At 38.2% G+C, this 16,796-nt stretch overlaps 2 protein-coding genes across 3 annotated transcripts; both read left to right on the forward strand.

Moving 5' to 3' along the window:
- The first annotated feature begins 229 nt into the window (after window positions 1-229).
- Window positions 230-9,038, forward strand: LOC131330446 (F-box/LRR-repeat protein At4g14096-like). 2 transcript variants are annotated; one of them, XM_058364023.1, is made up of 4 exons: window positions 230-471; window positions 3,152-4,180; window positions 4,283-4,426; window positions 8,523-9,038. In XM_058364023.1, exons 2-4 carry the CDS (start codon window positions 3,626-3,628, stop codon window positions 8,865-8,867), a joined length of 1,044 nt encoding a protein of 347 aa, XP_058220006.1. In that variant the 5' UTR covers window positions 230-471; window positions 3,152-3,625; the 3' UTR covers window positions 8,868-9,038. The 2 variants fall into 2 exon arrangements, with proteins under 2 accessions (XP_058220006.1, XP_058220005.1); XM_058364022.1 differs by lacking the exon at window positions 8,523-9,038 and adding an exon at window positions 4,521-4,979.
- LOC131330447 (putative F-box/LRR-repeat protein At3g44080) lies at window positions 478-15,283 on the forward strand. Its single transcript, XM_058364024.1, has 5 exons — window positions 478-728; window positions 11,627-12,244; window positions 12,743-13,576; window positions 14,211-14,364; window positions 14,454-15,283. Exon 3 carries the CDS (start codon window positions 12,764-12,766, stop codon window positions 13,193-13,195), a length of 432 nt encoding a protein of 143 aa, XP_058220007.1. The 5' UTR covers window positions 478-728; window positions 11,627-12,244; window positions 12,743-12,763; the 3' UTR covers window positions 13,196-13,576; window positions 14,211-14,364; window positions 14,454-15,283.
- Window positions 15,284-16,796: the final 1,513 nt, after the last annotated feature.

The following is a 16,796-nucleotide window of genomic DNA, read 5'->3' on the forward strand; positions in this document are numbered from 1 at the left end:
TTTATTCTATAGATATTGGCGAGGAGATAAACTTTGATGAAGATCATATCAATCTCGTTCTTATTGGTACATAATCTGAGAGGATTGGAGTGAATTTTTTGTTATGAAAATAGGTTTGGGCATACTGGATCGAAGCCATTTAGCATAAAACGACGTCGGCCGTTTCTATTGAAACAGTGTAGTAGGAACTGCAACGGTTTGTTTAAAATTGCGAGCTCGTTCTGGTTTATCTTTGTGATCGAAACAGTTCATTTCGTAGAGATCGACAAGAAGATAGACCATGTTAGAGTTCATATTAATTGAATTCTGATTGGTACATAATCGAAGTGGATTGGAGTGAATTCGTTTTTGCGAAAATAGAATTGGCCACACTGTATGAAATCCATGTTATCAAAGAAAAAGAATAAATTCACTCCGACGGAAAAAGGGACGTCCCCGACGACGGAGATTCTCGCTCCATTGTAGTAACAGGTAAACTTCTAATCTTCCATCCTTCAACGCTATCTGTTCTGATAACCAGTAAAGCTAATTTCGATTTTGCATAGCTTGCTAATTGTTCTTGGGAATAATATCGCAAAAAATGGAAACAAAAAGCACGATGGAAACTGCTCCCAACTCCATTCCTAGTTTGACAACAATTGTGTTTGTACGAGATTCCTATGGTCGCTTGAATTTTCCATAATCTGTTGATGATCTTTCTACGTCTATTAATTGAGGCAATTGTCAAAGTACATTTGAGCATGCTCGTTTTAGGATTTTGAGTAATGAGTGAAAGAGAGGTAGGGAGAGAAATGAGAGTAATAATTGAGAGAAAATTTATTGGGAACCATGCAAGAGAGAAAGTCCAAAGCCCAAAATCCCAGGACGAACATGGTGTTAGCGTATTACTGTTGGTTTTTGCAATCAAGATTAAGATTCTTAGAATGGAAATGATTGCTTTCAGTTTGGACTTCATCCCTTGAAGATACCTTTTTGTGTGAACTTTCGGTTTTCCCTCTACGTATTTAATGTGAACAATACAGAACAACAGAGGTAGGGTGAAGCCTTCATGTTGTGCAGTGTATGAACCATTCAGTAGAGAATTGTATCTTCATTTTGAGTTACCCAGAAACCCAGGGGTACCCTGATTCCTTAGTTTGTCCAAAAGATTTCTTGAAAGTATTTGTCTGTGATCGCCTGCTCGGACTTGATAAAAAATTCGCTTTTTTTTTCTCAGTTATGAGTTTGCGTAAAAGTATGTAGTCATAAGTATGTGGTATAGCATTCTGTTGAGGAAGAATGCTGTCAAGTTTAATAAGTTTAAGGTGAGCTATAGACTAAGGAGTTGGTCTAATGGATGAGAAGCTCCCTCTCCCTCTCTTCCCTCCAAAAGACCCACCATCCAAACCCATTTTCGTTTAGTGCCCCATGGTCGGCATTAACGTCGGATCCTGAAAAACTCCTCCTTTCAAAAGCGGGCAACTCAGCGTCATCACTTCTCGTAGTCGTAGGTACAACCAATCAAGTACCAATGTTGCGAGAAATGCATAATTCTAAGCAACCTATAAACTAGAAATTAAAATTAACCTGATAATGAAGTAGAGAATCTTGAGCTACAAAGTGGAGAAAAAGAAAACATAAGCAATGTAAGAAGGGAATACCAGTTGTGTACTTAACATTTTAGAATTGTTGAGTGCGAGATAATACTAAGCAAATCCTTTGTTTTATGATTTGTATGTAATTGCCCAAACCGTTCCTTTTCAGTTCATTCCGTTATCATTCTTTTAGGTGTAGTTGTTTCGCTGAAGTGAAAATTGAAATCTCAAGGGAAGAGAGTAACAGGTTGCTCTTTCCTTAAAACTCAGGATTTGAATGGGACATAACAGGAGAGAATCTTTCCATAAAATGCTGGTCAAAAGTATGCTATACCATATTAGCAATCAAATAGCATCGCTGGAGAATTCATTCCTTTTATAAATAAGTATGCCGTTAAGATATTTTGAAAATCAAAAAAATGTAAAACTCAAGTGCCACGTGTCGCATCAGGACCCTTCGTCAACTTTGCGTTACTATACAGTATACATTTTGTTCTCGTGGAATTCCCAAATATATTTTGTGACCATAGTAACCAGTGCCTACTGTGATATTACTGCTACTGTTGAACAGAAAAAATGGGTATACTTTTTACAAACTTAGCAAAGTGTGAATCGATCTTAAAAGTGGATACTTTGTTTTGGCGCCTGAAATAGTCCCGAGAGATGTGGCAACAGTGACATGAATTATTGGCCGGTTAATTTCGTTGAAAGTTTAGAGAATGTTGTGAGAATGATAGTCTATCTTACATGGTAACTGTGTATTGGCAATGCATGATGTAACCTTGAAATTGCACTGTTAGATAACAAAGTAACGTGTTAAACCCTAACCAGAACATTTGGTAGCAAAGATTGTTTTTGCATGTGACCATTTTCATTGTACATTAAGAAACACCATCTGAGCCGATATTTTTCTAGCCTGGTATGGAATTTTTTAAATTTGTTTTTCCTCTTTGCCTCTGTATGGTTGCAAAGAAAACCAGGAAAATGAAGAAAAAAAAAAGAGGAAATTATCCCTTGTTATGTGACTAAGATTATTTTTCCTTTGTGTTTGGGTGACTCATATCGAAAATGGATTCAATTCAATTCAAAGAAATTGGACAAAATAAAAAGCAATTTTCCAATTTTATAGTGATTCCAAAAGAGTAAGATTACTTTACTTATTAGCGCAATGAGAATTTTATCGAGGAATAGTTTAGGCATGTGAGGAGCACAAATGGTATTAGATTATTTATTTCATTCCCAAAATTATGCTGTCGCGTGTGGGAACCAGCAATTTAGGAATGCTGAAGTTGGTTTGAACATATGAGTGTTCGTGAAAGAAGCATTGCTTCCTAGCAAATTAGCAATGCACCATGTTTGATTTGTGACCAAAGTTTTAGAAGTCATAACGGGTAATACATGGAATACAGGGCAGTGCTTCAATTTGGCCTATTATTTTTCTCAGTTGTTTTCCTGTGCTGTTGTTATTTTGAATCCTTGTTCCTGGTGACCAGTTTCTTTTGGGTAACAATCATTTTGTGCAGAAATGGTGTTAAAAATTCAAGTTAGAACTTTGTTGTTTGCTTTTCCTTATGCAGTGTTTGAAATATTTTTGACTCATGGATTCAAGATTGCCAGTAAAAGGCATGAAAATTCCAAGAATTACTGAGGGTACGAATATTAGTGCAATTGAAGACAGGATCAGCAACTTACCTGACGCGGTTCTTTGTCACGTTCTATCTTTTCTTCCAACAAAAGATGCAGTCCAAACAAGCCCTTTAGCCAAAAGATGGAAGTACCTTCGGCGTTCGGTTCCCAATATCGAGTTCGAGTTGCATCTATATAAGAACTATAGGGGCAATAGAGAGAACTTTGACAGTTTTGAGGAGGGTTACATGAACAATTTCACGATTTCCATTGACAGATATTTCGTCCTTTGCGAGAATTTGCGTATTCTAAAATTCCGGTTGTCTTGCTATGGAAAAATTGACTTTTTGCTCTTTTATTCATGAGTTTGTGCTGTCATAACATGTAATGTTTGTGAGCTCGATCTTGAATTGACCAAGGGTGAGATGGGTGAATTGCCTTGGAGCCTTTTCACTTGCAAAACCTTGGTCATTTTGAAGATTCATGGCAAATTCATTTTTTATGTTCCACAATATGTTTGTTTGCCAGATCTCAAGACCCTTTGTCTGAATTCACTTATATATTTGGACGATGGATTGATAAGCAAATTCCTCTCTGGCTGTCCTGCCCTTGAGGATTTGGTGATAAGGAGACCGGGATGGGATAACATGTGGACTCTTGATGTTTCTGTGCCTTCGTTGAAAAGGTTGACATTGGATATTTCTATCCATGAGGAGGAATTATATCATGAACCGGTTTTTAAGTACAAGGTCATGGTTAATGCTCCAAACCTTGAATATCTGGATTTTTTTGATACTGTGTCGGCTTATATTTCTGTCGGTGGTCTGCCCTCTGTGGTGGAAGCCCATGTGAACGTCCATAAATCTTTTCGAGGGGATTGGATATGGAGAAGACGAGCCAAATATGGAAATCGCACATCCGAGCTTCTTAGAAGCATCTCAAATGTTTGGCGTCTGTCATTAACTGGTTATACTTTGCGGGTAAGCCTTCTTGAAAGAATTTATAAGAGCTTCTCTTTACTCTCTTGTGTTCAGTTTTTATGGTTTTGTCTTTGTATGAACCATAACCTGGCACTTATTCAGTGTCTCAGCTACGGTGGTCCGAATTTGGCCACGTATCGTAATTTGGTCTATCTAGAGCTAGGTTTTGATCCATCCAATGGCCCACTGCTGTTGTTGAATTTACTTCAAAGTTCACCTAAACTAGAAGTTCTTGTTTTTCCAGAGGTAAGTGGTTTTTCTGATTCTTCGGATATCACAAATTTACACGGATCTAATTTGCTTTTATCCGAGATATTGCAACCTCTCCTTTTCTCATTAGGGATTGACAGTCCCGGAGGAACGTGAGTATGACGTTCATAGGGACATATTTTTCGAATACCACTGGAGCTCACCAGAACGAGCTCCCGAATGTTTACTTCTGAGCCTCAAGAAAATTGAAATCCTCAAGTTCTGTGGCGATGAAAAAGAAGAGCTGAACCTGGTGAAGTACTTTTTGAGGAATGGAATGGTATTGGAAAAGATGAAGATTTTGTGTCACTTCTCGCTTGTTGGTAATAATTCCTTCAGCTTCAAGGATGAGTTGGAAAACTATCCCAGGGGCTCAACTAATTGTAATTTCGAACTTTGTATTCGGGCACCAATCAGCAGCAGCAGCAGCTTCTGGATTTTGCCCCTTCAATCGCCGTGCTCTGAAGTGAATCGTCGGTGACTTGTTTTTATCTTCCATTGTAGTAATGTATAACTTCTTGTGTTAAAAACTTGACTATCTGTTCATTGGTTTGTGAGTACTGTGTGTTATGGGACTTGCCTCTTTTGCCTTTGCTCTCATCTTTAGGCTGTGTTTTTAGTTCAAGCTTAAGGAAATTGGAGGGCAACCAAAAGAGGAAAAAATAGGGTGAAATGGGTTGCGATATCCAAATGGATGTAACAAACACAAAGGGAACAAAAAGTTTTGGGTGTAAGTGGAAGTTTCATCTACAAAAAGGTTTTTGTTTTTGAGTTAATAAAATCTTACTCCAGTTTGAGTCTAAATTTGATGGAGTGGAGATGCTCTTGGTGCTCACATCTATAATTTCACTTCCGGCATGTCAGAAGATAGAGAAAGTCTTATTGACAGAGGTGTGGTGAATAAGGTTTACAGTGCTCAATCTCAGCTGTTCAAAAGTGTTTTGAATGATCCGGATTAAAAACAATCAATCACCGTTGATAGATTGTTTTTAACCTGGATCGTTCAAAACACTTTTAGACGGCTGAGGTTGCTCGGAGCGGTGAATAACTCTTCCTCAGTTACTTGTTCGTTCTCTTTCTTCGTTTTAATTATTCATTTTAGATTTTTAGCTATTGTAAAATATTGTACTGATTTTTTTGCTCTATTTTTTATTAATGGCGCTCTAATTTTAACGTGAAGTTACTAATAACTTTATGAACAAAGTGGAGTGCCATCAGTAAAAAGTAGAGCGCGAATATCAATTTTCAATATTATTTTGCCTCTAAAATCTAAGAAACAAAAACTGAGGTGTTAGATACACACATACACAAATGAGATGCGTATGTCCCATGTGCATTGTGAGCATGCACAAAGTCTAGCCCCACCGCTTTCATTCACCGTTTTTCCCGCCGCTTTCAATTTTCAACGTTTAAAAGTGTTTTGAACGGTTCGAATTTTAAAAAACTCTTTTGTCGAGACGGACGGTGAAATTGAGTATTGCGGGGGAGAAGCACCGCTGATGAGCATGTATGTAAATGTGATTGTGCAAGTGTGTGTCCACTCCCGCGCGCCGCAATGCATCATCACTTGTCCTAGGTAGGTACGGACATTTCTTTGAACCATCTTCGCACACAAATCTCTCTTCTTTTGCTCTCGTAACTCTAGTTTCCAGGACGGGTTTTCTCCGTAAACCCTAGTTATATTAATTAGTCTTAGGTCATTATGTGAACGTCATAGGTCCACAAGTCCATCTATTAATTTTGTAAGATCTCGAGTCCATTTTAAGGTACCGTAGAGTAGGATAAGATGCCCTAGGGTTTAGGTATTTTCATAAGATTTTAAGGTGCACTTTTTTATTATAGGATAGGGTACTCTAGGGTAGGGTAGATTACCCTAGTGTAGGGTACCATAGGAATTAGACACTTTTATAGGGTTTTAGGGTGCACTTTTCTTTCATAGGGTTTAGGGTTTTAGGCACTTTCATAGGGTACTCTAGGGTTTAGGTCGTGTGGACTTGTGGCTTTACAAAACTATTAGGCAGGTGGACTTGTGGGTTTATGAAATGTCTACAATAATGTCTACAATGGATCTATCACTAAATCTCCCATTATTATAATATCAAGCAACTGAGCATTGTTTTGAACATTATTCATGATTGTTGTTATTAGATTGTTAACCACCAACTCATCTAAAAGCTTAAGCTTAAGCTGTTAGAGATGTGCAACTTTATTATTTATACCTTCAACTTTATTATTCATTTTCAGAGGTACAAAATTTGCAAAGTGTTGATTGATCTAAAAAGGGAATACTTCGTGGTGGTGCCTGGATAGTCGCGAGAGATGTGGCAACAGTGAGATATGAATCATTGGCAGGTTAATACCAGTAGATGCATTCAGAGAATGTCAACCTTGCTGTAAGATGACCTAGGAATGGGTTAAAATCCTAACCCTAACACATGGTACAAAGATTGTTTTTGGGGTGTGATCATTTTCGTTTCTCATTGACAAACAACATCTAAGCCAATATTATTCTAGCGTGGTATTGAACTCTTTTATTTTCTTTTTCCCTATGCCTTTGTTTGGTTGCCTAGAAAACCCAGAAAAATGGAAAAGCAAAGAAATTATCCCGCTTTGAGTTTTGAGTGACTAAGATTATTTTACTTGTTAGCGCATTGGGAGTTCGACTGAGGAAGAGCAATGGATTTAGCCTTTAGGCACTGTGAAGAGCACATATCATACTGATTTCTTTAATACATCCAAAAATATGCCGTGGCCTGTGGGAACCAACAGAATTATTAACACTTGTTGATTTGTAACTTATATACATAGTGAAAGTGTTAGATAACTTGATATACATTGTTGGGCCCATTTCCTAACAGCTTACGCTTTTTGGATTATTGGAATTTAACATGGTATCAGAGCTCTAGTTGCAAGAGGTATTGGGTTCAAGTTCCTCTGGTTGCATTTGTTCTCCGTTTGCATTTTACTCCTCCCTTTTGCATTTGCTTCGTTCTATCTATGAAATTTTGCATCTCCACATGCAAAACGGGTTGCACGTGAGGGAGGGTGTTAGATAGTTTTATATACGTTGTTGGGTTCATTCCCTAACAACTTAAGCTTTGGGGACTATTTGTAACTTAACACAAAGAAGTATTGCTTCTTGGTAATGCACCATGCTTGAATACGTGGACCAATATTTTGGAAGCTATAATGTTGACTGTGCTAATACATGGAAAATAGAACAATGTTTTCTTTTGTTGTTGATATTTTCTATGTTTTGAATTTGAACCATAGTTCCTGGTGACAAGTTTCTTTTGGTAACAATAATTTCGTCCAGAAATGGTACTGGAATATTGGAGTTGAAACTTTGTTCTTTGCATTTTCCTTATGCAGTGTTAGGAATATTTTGAGTAAAGGATTCAAGATAGCCAGTACTAGGCATGAAAGTTCAGAAAATTTCTGAGGGTACGGATATTAGTAGGATTGAAGACTTACCTGATGCAGTTCTTTGTCACATTCTATTTTTTCTTCCAACAAAAAATGCAGTGCAAACAAGCCCTTTAGCAAAAAGATGGAAGTACCTTTGGGTTTCGGTTCCCAATATCGACTTTGAGTTGCATCTGTGGAAGAACTACAGAGGCAATCGAGAGAACTTTGACAGTTTTGAGGAGGGTTACATGAAAAATTTCACGACCTTGACAGATATTTTGTTCTTCGCGAGAATTTGAGCATTCAGAAATTCCGGCTATCTTGCCACGGAGAAATTGACTTTTCGCGCTTTTATTCATGGGTTTGTGCTGTCATGACATGTAATGTTCGTGAGCTCGATCTTGCATTGACTAAGCATGATATTGGTGAGTTGGCTGGGAGCCTTTTCACTTGCAAAACCTTGGTTGTTTTGAAGATTCATGGTGAATTCATCTTTAGTGTTCCATATTATGTTTGTTTGCCAAATCTCAAGACCCTTAGTCTCAATTCACTAATATATTTGAATGATGGGCTGATACGAAAATTCCTCTCGGGCTGTCCTGCCCTTGAGGATTTGGAGATAAGGAGACCGGGATGGGATAATTTGCTGTTATCTGAGATAGTGCAACTTCTTTTTTTTCATAAGGGATTGACGGTCATCAGGGAACAGGAGTGTGACGTTAATAGGGACATATTCTTTGATTACCGCTGGAACCCACCAGAACGAGTGCCTGAATGTTTACTTCTTAGCCTCGAGAAAATCGAAATCCACAAGTTTTGTGGCGATGAAGAAGAAGAGCTGAACCTGGTGAAGTACTTGTTGAAGAATGGAATGGTATTGGAGAAGGTGACGATTTGGTGTCACTACTTGTTTGGTGGTGATAATTCCTTCAGCTTTAAAGATGAATTGGAAAATTATCCCAGGGGCTCAACTAACTGTAATTTCAGACTTTATATTCCTTATCTGGTACCAATCAGCAGCAGCAGCTAACATTTTGTTTGTCTCTTGGACTCTGTTCGTGTCACAGATTGTTGATTCTTTCGAAGTCTGACTTCAGTATGTATAGTTTGTTTTTGCTCGACTGCAATATGCTTTCAAGCAACCAACACCTTGATTTTGAAATGTTGATCTCCCAGACTTGGTTTGAAGCCTGTGGAATTACTTAGTGTGCCGTGCAGTGATTTCAGACTGACTTGTTTATATGTTTTCGCACTTTCCTTTTCGCTGCAGCAATACGAGATTAAAAAAAAGAAGAAGCATATATCAGCAGAATACCGATGACTATTGCATCAGTACCATATTTCAGATCACGGCTTAGGAAGCTTTGATGGAATGTCAATCACTTGGTTATTTTTTGTAGGTTGCTGGCATTCTATGTTACTTGGGCTCTGCACGCTGCCACTTTGGATTTGAGTCGTTTGTGAGTAGTTCTCATGGGCGCAGTGTCCATCTGGCACTACCTGTTTTTCACTAAATTTGCCAAAATTCGGTCCTACCAAACAGTACCTTGCATGGAGACCTTCTGTGACTTCTTCCCCATTTATTGCAGATCATTTTCAGTCACAGTGGTTTCATAAGTTGCATAACTGACCTTGGTCAATTCCATGCTTGATGTTTTTTTTGTAGCTAAAAACTAAAAGGGGAAGCAAAAGTTTATCGTCTTCAAAGCAGTGGGACTCAAATTCTGGTATCCGAATCGATAAATCAAGCATGTTTATTTACGAGGTCAATCCTTGAATCTAGAATAGTATGGACGTTATATAAGCATATTGGTTAGAACCCATAACAGAATTAGGGTGTGTTTCTAAGTATTTTTAAGAATCTTAGCAAAACGGGGCCATCTGTTCACACATTGATTTACAAATGTATTATGTACGGTTGGATCTAGGTTTTGATCTAAACCTTGCTTCATGGTGTGTTTTCCCCTCAACTGTAAATGGACTAAACCTTGCTTCAATCTTCATGGTGTGTTTCCCCTCAACTAAATGGACAAAAAGGATAGCAATTTTATTCACCCTCGACAAGGGTATAATCATTCTGTATCTCACTTTTTTAAACGAAACCATTCAATTTTTCCAGATTCATTTTTTATGATACCCGACAAAATTCAGCTCAATCAATCAAATATTGATAAGTGCTTCATCTAGGAGTTAATTTATTTTCTTTAAAATTCTTGACTTAAAAATTGAACTTTTTGATCAAATGCTTACCAATCTCCTATTAAGATAAATTTTTACGTAGTCTTTGAACGAATGAATTTAGACAACATGAACGATTCTGATTATGGTAGTGAAACACAGAATGAACATACCCTCGCGAGGGTGAACAAAATTGCGTGAACAAAATTGCTCTTGACAAGAAGTCCATGTTTTTACGGATTTCTAGACAAATCATTCTTCTCACATCCATTACCTGAAAATAGTATTTAGCGGAATAAATTGATTATTGTCATTAATCTAAAGACGGAAAAAAAAAAAGAAGAAGCGGAAATGCACCCTCAACTTCGTGCTAGTAGTAGATGATAGACACAGGGCAAAAATGAGAAAGAGGAATCATTGGCGGGTGATTTTACTTTAAAAAAAAAGACGAGAGAGAACGAGGTAAAAAGTGTTATTTTGGGATTTCACCCGTACACTTCCCCTGTCGGAAGCAGGATCGCTGGCGAAATTGGAATCTCTGGCCATAGAAGATAGGGTCCTGAAGTGTAAATCCCATTCTTTGTCTTCTTTCCTAGCGATGGAGTCGGGAGAGTACAGCTCCTGTAATTGAGAGAGAGAGAGGTTGCAGATCGCACCAGCGGGAAGGGAAGTGGGGAAGAGGTGACGAGAACAGTTGTTTACTTGAGCTGATGGGCTGGGCTTACTCTTCGAGTCGAGCTTTTTCTCAAAAACGACGTCGATCTACGGCTGGCGCATCAAAAACGACGTCGCCCGTAATCATTAACACTTCGCATGTTGCACCTGCGAAGTCCTTAGAAAACCATGTTAGGTAAATTGTGATCTCATTGGGGCTTCTTTCTGTGATCGAAACTGTTCATTCTGTAGATATTGTTGAGGAGATAAACTTTGATGAAGATCATATCAATCTCGTTATTATTGATACATAATCTGAGAGGATTGGTGTGAATTTTTCGTTATGAAAATAGGTTTGGGCATACTGGATCGAACCCATTTAACGTAAAACGACGTCGCCCGTTTCTATTGAAACAGTATAGTAGGAACTGCAACGGTTTGTTCAAAATTGCGAGCTCCTTCTGGTTTATCTTCGTGATCGAGATAGTTCATTTCGTAGAGATCGCCAAGAAGATAGTTCATCTTGAAGTTCATATGAATTGGATTCTGATTGGTACATAATCGAACTGAATCGCAGTGAATTCGTTTTTGCGAAAATAGAATTGGCCACACTGTATGAAATCCATGTTATCAAAAGAAAAAGAATAAAATTCACTCCGACGGACGAAGATTCTCGCTCCATTGCATTGCAATTGCATTGCAGTAGCAGGTAAACTTCTAATCTTTCATCCTTCAACGCTGTCTGTTCTGATAACCAGTAAAGCTGATTTCGATTTTGCATAGCTTGCTAATTGTTCTTGGGAATAATATCTCGCAAAAAATGGAAACAAAAAACACGAAGGAAACTGCTCCCAACTCCATTCCTAGTGTGACAACAATTGTGTTTATGGGAGATTCCTATGGTCGCTTGGATTTTCCTTAATCTTTCTACTTCTATTAATTGAGGCAATTGTCAAGTACATTTGAGCATGCTCGTTTTAGGATTTAAGATTTTGGGCAATGAGTGGAGAGAGAAATGAGAGTAATAACTGAGAAATTTTTTTTTTGGGAACCGTGCGCTGAGAGAAAGTCCAAAGTCCAAAATCCCAGGACGAACATGGTGTTAGTGTATTACTGTACGAGCTGTTGCAAGCACTGGTTTTTGCGATCAAGATTAAGGTTCTTAGAATGGAAATGATTGCTTTCAGTTTAGGCTTCATTCCTTTGAAGATACTGCCTTTTTGTTTGAACTTCCGGTTTTCCTTCTACATATTTAATGTGAACAATAGAGAAGAACAGAGGTAGGGTGAAGCCTTCATGTGGGCCATCCTAGCAACGGGGCTCGTCGAGTTTCCGCGACTTCAAGCGGACTTCCGCGGAGGCTGCTTCCCTGCGGAAACCTTCCGCGGACACTTTCCCAAGTTTTTTGTACACGTGTTCTTCTACAATTGGGTAGTCAACCGTCTTTTCTAGGTCAAGATTTTGACCAAAGTTTTCCTGCCATGCGTGCCCCGCTGCCACGTGCCCATCGCTAATTGGCGAGTCAAACAGTCTTCTAAGGTCAAAGGTTGATAACTCTGACCGCACTTACAAAAAGTTAGTCCTTTTTGGGTTCTTCTTTGTAATCTCTTATCTTTGTTTCTCTACGAATTTGTATTTTTCCTGCTACTTCGTTGTGTGAGACTGTTCTTGCTTCTCTGATCATTCTTCTTTAGTTCATATCTACTGTAGAATGATGAAACTGAGTAGAGAGTCATCTTCTTTGATGAAATTGTTCTTTACAAGGAGTGGGTTTCTGGGTTTTGGAATCTTGAATCCTTTTTGGAAGCTGAAAATGTTGCGTAACTAATCATGATTTTCTAGTTATTGTCCAGCACTTTACCCTCTTTCTGGGAGCTAATAGAGTATATATACTCCCTCGGTTCCCAAATGATAGTCCACCACGCATCATTTTCTTAAGTTTCTCGACACCAAAGTAAAGAAATAACTCAATTATGCTGTAAGCAAATTAGTTGTATTCAAGATGATTAGGTATTTCAACTTGTTTTCGTCTTTAACTGTTTGATTTACTTGGTATCATTTGTTCGTCTGTAGGAACATCATTGGCTATGTAAAATGGATTCAGATAGGATCAGTAATGTGCCAGATTCCCTACTGTGTCACATACTTTCATTACTTCCCACAAATAATGCAGTGGGAACCAGCATCCTATCAACAAGATGGCGGTACCTTTGGACTGGTGCAACTAACCTTGACATTGATGATTCTATGCTCTTCCATGACCGCGATAAATTTGAGGGTCGATATGAGATGGTCAATTTAAGCTTTATGAATTTCGTGAACAGAGTATTGCTTGAGGTGGCCTGTTTAGAAAAATTCCGACTTAGGGTAGAGGAGTGCTGTAGTTTTGAGTTTCCTCATGTGTTTTTCACAATTAAAATGCTGGTGAATCTAACACTGCAGGGATGTTTTCTCTTGAGAATTCCCACTTCTGTTTGTCTTCCTAGTCTTAAGATTCTTAACCTAGTGGAACTGCAATGTGAGTAAGAAGACTCAGCACAGAATCTCTTCTCCAGATGCCCAGTTCTCGAAGAGTTGCATATGTCAGGGTATGCGCGTCCTTCTGCTAATTCGAAGACATGGAATATTTCTGTGCCTACTTTGAAACGTCTGACTGTATTTCGTGTCAGAGGATCGTCTAACTGTTGTAGATTTGATAACCAAGTTTACAAGCTTGTAGTTAATGCCCCCAAACTGGTACAGTTTGATCTCTCAGATTCTGTGACAGTGGAATTCTCCTTGGTGAATTTAACGTCGTTGTTGAAGGCAAAAGTTCGTACTTGCTTGTCTCGCTCAAGGTCTCCCCACAAATCTTGTCCCAACGCATTTTAGCTTCTTACAGGGATTGCAAATGTCAAGTTTCTTGATGTAAGTTTTCTCTATTCATTAGCTATTTACTAGAAAGAGGATGTGTTGATGTTTTTTTATCTTCATTTCTTACTATTCCAAAATGCTATTGACAAATTCCACTTTTAGGTTTCTACTTTTTAGATCAGTAAAGCCTTATCTATTGTATGACTGGCTTTAAGCTGAAAGTTATTTCTACTTTTTAGATCAGCAAAGCCTTATCTATTGTATGACTGGCTTTAAGCTGAAAGTTAAGGGTTGCATTGATGACTCGTTAAACCCACTTTTGACTTATGTGCTAAGGTGTACGTCCCTGGAGTAGGGGTTCTACTCCACCTGTACAAAATTAGAATGTTAGGACTAGGCCGATGCTTACCTCAACTAGTCCCTGGGGGACCAATACCACTCTCTACTAGCAGGGGCCTGTTAAAACCCGCGATAAAGTCCCTTGTAGACTGGCACCACAAGTATTGATAGCACTAAAGAGATTTCAAACCTAAGACTTAGGATCGGACTCCTAAGTTCCAAGCCTTAAAGGCTTAAACACCATGCCAAAGCCTTGAGGGTGAATAAGAATATTATGTTGAGGCTTTCCAATTTGGTTTTTTGCTACACAGTGTACTGATCTTGTACATGTACTTTGTCGATGCTGTAGATAATCATCGAGGTTGAGGGTCATGTTCTGCCTACTTTTCATAATTTGACCCATTTGAGGATTGGTTTGGATTGCGTCTCTTGCTGGAATTGGGATTTGCTCAAGGATTTTCTTCAGTGCTCACCTAATCTTGAAGTTCTTATTCTTGAGGTGTGTTGAGATCAAGTTCAGGATTTCCACTGTCAATACTCTCCATTGCTTAGCTTCTGGATTGGTTTTTGTGTTGTTGTTGTCTTTGGGGAGAGAGCCCTGGTTCAGCCGAATTATGGAGTCCAGCTCCACAAGTGCCTTGTTGTTTGTCATGGCATCTCAAGGAAGTTGAGATCCCGCAATTTGATGGAAAAGAATACCAGCTTGAATTGGTAAAATATTTGCTGAAAAATACTACAGTTCTGAAGAAGATGACGATTGGTTATCTCAATTCAGGTATCTGCTTCTGCAACCTATCAAAAAAATGAGAAAGTCAGGTAGCTGTGTTTGCATGGCATTGTCAGCATTTCCAAGGGGCTCAGAGACTTGTGAACTTAATCTCCATCATTGAAGTTGTAAGACCATTTTCCTTTTTTGAGGCATGAATTTGCATTGCTGTAAGACATGGATAACAGGTTGGAGGGTACTTAATGGATATGATATTCTTGTTGGGTTGCAGGTCGATGCAGAATTCACGTGCCAATCGTTTCAACCTTTTGTTGCTTTTCGTACCCACTTCTTTTGTAGCCTCCTGTGTTCATGCTAAGGGTTCCTCTTTATCTTTGCTTTTTCTAGGAGTCGTCTGAGCTGCTGGAGTGAGTTGATGTGTCTGGGACTTGTTGCTCTGTTTGTAGTTGTAATCTTTGAGATGCTCTTAGTCTCTCTTTGTTTTTGTTTTTGGGTAAGTCAATTGAAGTCTATCTTTGTTGTTGGTGCATAAGGAAAAAGGACATGGATGAGGAAAACACACATCAAGGTTCCAGAACAACTTCTCGTACTTGTTAATTTTGTCAAAAATGCTTGGACGTCTTGATTTAGGTAATAGCTGCGTACGGTAGTGGATCCATGTGTCTGAAAGTCTTGTTATAAACCAATTTGTGCTATCCTTGTGTCTCAAGCCATTGTCTTGCTATTCTTTCGTTATTTTTTGATCGTTACTGGAGTAGCATCAATTCATGTTAGATACTATGCCATAATATACGAATGGGCTGGGCCAACGATGTTTCCGAACCTTACTCAGTGGTCAAACGGGCAAAATACGCGTGTCGTGATCACAATGGATGAAAGGTTAATTTCATTTGGTGATGAATATTATGGGTGAAAGTATCTTATGCCTACTTGAATAACTTTACAGATCATTCTGTTTTCTGTTATCCGAAGACTCTCATGGAATTTCTTTTGTAGTTGTTGTACATGGCATACTCCCTCCAGGAGCCACCAATAACTGTCTCGGGCAAAGTGCTTAGATCTTAATTCTCCTGCGGCGATTAGCATTGCACATATCGATTACCAACCCTCACATCACAGTCAGAGGGATTAACAAATCTTAACAATCGCTGTCACCTTCATTTCAAGAAGACCATCGATCTATTTGTGCCTGTAGCTGTTGTTGCCACACCGGTCATTCCCCTCGTGTTTTTATCTAGTTAATATTCAATTCAAAAACTCAAGTTGACAAACCGATTAAATAGATTTGACTGAACTGAAACCGAACAATTTTCTCCCTCAATCGGTTCGCGGCAGTTTTTGATACTCTCTAAAACTTTGAAGACGAGGAAAGGATCTTCAAGGACACCATAAAAATTCCCCATACAAGGTAAAATGCAGGAAGCTTGTCAATGAAAACAAAGACATGATTAAGAGGTAAGCCTATCCTTTTATTTAGATTTAGATTAAGTTTCTTTCATTTACTAAAAAGGTAAAATAGAAGAAAAGAAACAATACAAATACATTTGTTTTTGGACAGTGATAATGCCAAAATTGTTTTTGTTAATGCCAAAACACCAATGCATAAAAGTATTGTATATTACACATGGTACAAGCCTTTCGTGTTATTGAAATCTTTTAAATGTTGCAAAAAAAATTGAAAAGTTATTTTTCATTTTCATTATATTTGAGTTTGAAATTATTTTCTTTTTGAAAAAAAAATTTCGGAGAAAGCGGAACGGGGTGTAAGAGGAAAAAGGGAAGAAAGTGGAGAGGGTTATTTCCCTGCGCATTGAACTTTTTCTTTTTCTTTTTTCATCTTCTCTTCTTTTCTCTCTCAACCAAACAAGGAGAGAGGAAATTTCCAAACTTTCATTTCCTTCCCAGGGTAGTCGCTGACTGTGAGACACAGAGGCAAGAATGAAAATGATGAACCTTGCGGGGTTAATTTCGGAAGATATAGAAAAATGAGGTGGAAAATTGATATTATCCTGTGCTGTGAATTTGAGATCCTGGGAATACGCGCTATTATTACATGATCAATTTTTAAGGGCGCTGCTATTCGCAAGCACTCTATTTACTCCTATAGCCCGTTAAAATTTTTTAATTATACTCGATAATTAGTTATCGAAATTGAGATATATTTTCAGCATTCAATTATCGAAATATAATATTTTTTTCAACAGATGT

The sequence above is a fragment of the Rhododendron vialii genome, chromosome 6a, assembly GCF_030253575.1.
Source record: "Rhododendron vialii isolate Sample 1 chromosome 6a, ASM3025357v1".
Classification (NCBI taxonomy): domain Eukaryota; kingdom Viridiplantae; phylum Streptophyta; class Magnoliopsida; order Ericales; family Ericaceae; genus Rhododendron; species Rhododendron vialii.

Coding starts and splice junctions, on each gene's coding strand:
- LOC131330446 (XM_058364022.1), top strand. CDS start 3,626: ATGGGTGAATTGCCTTGGAGCCTTTTCACTTGCAAAACCTTGGTCATT. Junction 4,181..4,282: donor TAACTGGTTATACTTTGCGG/GTAAGCCTTCTT, acceptor GCACTTATTCAG/TGTCTCAGCTACGGTGGTCC. Junction 4,427..4,520: donor AAGTTCTTGTTTTTCCAGAG/GTAAGTGGTTTT, acceptor TTTTCTCATTAG/GGATTGACAGTCCCGGAGGA.
- LOC131330447 (XM_058364024.1), top strand. CDS start 12,764: ATGGATTCAGATAGGATCAGTAATGTGCCAGATTCCCTACTGTGTCAC.